At 39.8% G+C, this 3,455-nt stretch overlaps 1 protein-coding gene across 1 annotated transcript; it reads left to right on the top strand.

Moving 5' to 3' along the window:
- The first annotated feature begins 2,284 nt into the window (after positions 1 to 2,284).
- On the top strand, positions 2,285 to 3,226 carry LOC142470914 (olfactory receptor 11A1-like). The gene has a single exon (XM_075577722.1). The coding sequence runs from the start codon at positions 2,285 to 2,287 to the stop codon at positions 3,224 to 3,226; it is 942 nt and encodes a 313-aa protein (XP_075433837.1).
- The last annotated feature ends 229 nt before the right edge of the window (positions 3,227 to 3,455 follow it).

Raw genomic sequence — 3,455 nt, 5'->3', positions numbered from 1 at the left:
AACTCACCTTCTTTTGTGAGTATTTCATCGTGGTTTTGGGCAAGTGCCATTAAAGATTTATTGTGCTGCGCAATCCTCTGTCCTTCTTCTTTTTGTTCCCTAAACGGAGTAAGAGGTACAGGATTCCTAAAGACAGGGGCTGCAGAAAGATCCCTTCTATACCCACGGAGGCCAGGAACACCACGAGGGGTTCGTGCGACATCAAGAGGCTTCCAGGGAAAGAAGGTTTAAAGAACAGATTCTCTCCCCTGCACGTGATCTAGCCACTTCTAGTAAGTAGGCAATTCAGATACACATCATCATTTGGAAATATTATTGTTTGTCTCAATATACTGCGCAATGTTTGTTCTCTGCTTGATATCTTTAATATGCAGGATCAAGGACAACATATGAGAAGAACCATCTGTTTTGATGAACTGTGAACTGAGTCTGTGCCCAACCGGACTTTTAAGGTTGTAACCATTGAACTATCATTTCATCACTTGGCACCATTTGGGACTATATACACAATTTTTTCATTTTTGTTTTTTTCACATATATTAGCGCCGGGTTATGTCATCTATTTTTGTGTTTATTTAAATTAGTTAGAGATAATAGAGATGTCTCAATAGATCACCAGGCTGCTTAGTTTAGTTAGTGCACAGCACTGTAGTAATAGCATTAGGTTTAGCGCTTTAAACAGTATATTTGTATTTTAAAATGAACACAAGGATGAATGAATATTGAAAAGCAGTGGTGCCGTGAGTACAGTTTTCACAGTTTTCTCATGTTTCGACTATCTTGCCTTTGGCAGCTGTTTCGATTGCTTAATCGGATCTAGGTTGTTGGGTCTCCCTGTGACTCTTACTGTTGTCCTATTTGCAGGGCTCCAATTGGTTTCTATCCCATATATAGGATCCAGCATCAAAAGTTTATATTGTGAATTTCATCCTGCTATATATCAAGGATAATATCTACAGCGTTATCTTATAATGGCTTGATTAACGATAACCTGCAGCACTACTTGGAGATTAATTTCTCAAATTTGGAATATATTGTTGATAACCTTCCAGAAGTTACCTGTTTTTTTTGTATTCTGGCGAAGATTGTCAGAGTAATATTGTGCTTTTGCGTGTCTTGTTTGTCTTGTTCACATATTCCACAGGCATCTGTGTTTATTAGGATCCTTGGTAGTGCCAGTAACTTTGTAGCTTTTCCACAAGGCATCCCTAAGATGGTAGAGGGCTATAAGGTTAGTTGTAACCCATGGAAGGTGAGCCTCCTGTACTCTTATTCTGTGTAGTGGAGCATGGGTATCACAGAGTTTTAAGAACTCGGATTGGAAATAGTCAAGTGCAGAATCTGGGTTGGGAATTAAGTCGATTCTGTACCAAGAGCAGCTGATAAGGTCAGCCAGAAACTGTTGTGGGTCAATGTTTCTAAATGTTCTAGTGAGGAGAACTTTAGGGCTTGATTGGGGTGGCGGGGGTGGGTTGATTTTCCTTACACAGTACACTATTGCATAGTCACTGAAAATGTCAGGTAGGATGCCACAGGATTGGATTCTGCTGGGACTAGAGGACAGAATCCAGTCTAGCAAGAATGGTTGTGAAATTTCAGGTTTGTCTGTGTGTGTTGGGATATTAGTTGTGTTAGGTTAAGTGACTTGAGTTGTATCTGAATTTTGTTATTTTTAGGATCAAGTCAATTGTAGTTGAAGTCCCCAATAATTAGTAGCTCACTCTTCTCATTCAGAGAGGAAATTGAGCCAAGAAACCTGGTGATATCAGTCAGGGACAGTAGAGGGGCTTTAGGGTTGTGGTAGATGCCAGCAATCAGGATGGGCTTTGAAAAGGGGAGGCAGATTTTGCCAACTAGCGTTTCAAAAGGGGGTTGGCTTGGGGGGCAATTTAGCACCCTAAATTGTAAGGTGTCTGCAATATAAAATAACACTCCTCAAAAAAACACCATACAAAACACTCTACAAAAAAAATCCCTGTGCACCTCATTGGACAGTTATTCACGGTAAGTAACTTCACATCTTTTATTATTTATGTATCTCCATAAACAGATCTTGAAGGGTTGATGTCATTCTGCACTAGGAGATCATTCCATTGTGATAACATACTGTAACATACAATTCAATGTTTTTATTGCTATCATTGTTACAATGGAACATGAGAGATGTTCCTGGGTGTAACTTGCATAACTTTCCGGACTATAACCTTCTGAAGTATTGTAGATGCTATTGGATGTTAAGAGCTACTAAATATTCCCTTCTTTTTTCATCCCATCTCTTCAGGATATGCTGGAAGAGAACCAGACAACAGTCACTGAATTTCTGCTCCTGGGATTTCAAAACTTGCAAAGCTTCAATGTCGCCCACTTCATTCTGTTTCTCATGATCTACATCATGACATTAGCTGGAAACCTGCTGATCATCATTTTGGTGTCAAGCAGCCAAAGCCTTAAATCTCCCATGTACTTCTTCCTCTGTCACCTGTCCTTGTCTGATATGTTACTTACCACAAACATAGCCCCTACCATGCTACGTGTTGTATTGAATGGAGGGGGCACCATACATGTTACTGGCTGCATCATGCAAGTGAACATCCACGGTGTTTCAGCAGCTGTAGAGTGTCTTCTTCTCACAGTGATGTCCTACGACCGGTACCTTGCCATCTGCAACCCACTGCGTTACACCTCTATCATGGACCTTAGACTTAGTCTCCACCTTGTTACCTGGTCTTGGCTGATAGCATTTATGTTAATACTATCCATGCTTATTCGTCTATTTCAGTTACAGTTCTGTGGTCCCCATATCATTGACCATTACTTCTGTGATTTTGATCCTCTTCTAGAGCTCTCTTGTTCAGACACCTCTATTGTGAAACTAGAAGAATTTATCTTAACCCTCCCTCTAACCGTCTTCCCATTTGTCTTCATCACTTCCACATATGTCTCCATCTCCCTCACCATCCTCAGAATCCCATCCACCACTGGGAGACAGAAAGCATTCTCCACCTGTAGCTCTCACCTGACTGTCGTGGGCACATATTATGGGAGTCTAATAACGGTTTACATGATGCCATCCAGAGGACACTCATTTAATATAAACAAGGTCTTATCCCTTCTCTACACAGTGGGGACACCTTTTTTCAACCCAATTATATATAGTTTGAGAAATCAGGAGATCAAGGCAGCTCTGATAAAGTGCCCCTTTATAAGGAGAAGTTCTTCTTTTTAAATAAAACTTGTAAAAGAGAACATCATTACGGATTTAGCAGCTTTCAAAGTTAAAGTTGAATCATTTGCATACATTTTAAAAGGAAGTATCAAGTATACAATTCAAAGGGAAGAATGTTTAGCACAACCAAATATAGCTAAGCTATACAATACTGTAGCTTTTATTACATGTTTTTTTTAAACGATTATCCAAAAAAAGCAAAGCCATAAATTACCAGTGGAAGGATTAC

Source organism: Ascaphus truei, chromosome 20 (genome assembly GCF_040206685.1).
Source record: "Ascaphus truei isolate aAscTru1 chromosome 20, aAscTru1.hap1, whole genome shotgun sequence".
Lineage (NCBI taxonomy): Eukaryota > Metazoa > Chordata > Amphibia > Anura > Ascaphidae > Ascaphus > Ascaphus truei.
Note: the sequence above shows the minus strand (reverse complement) of the source record. Positions and strands in the feature narration are given on the sequence as shown.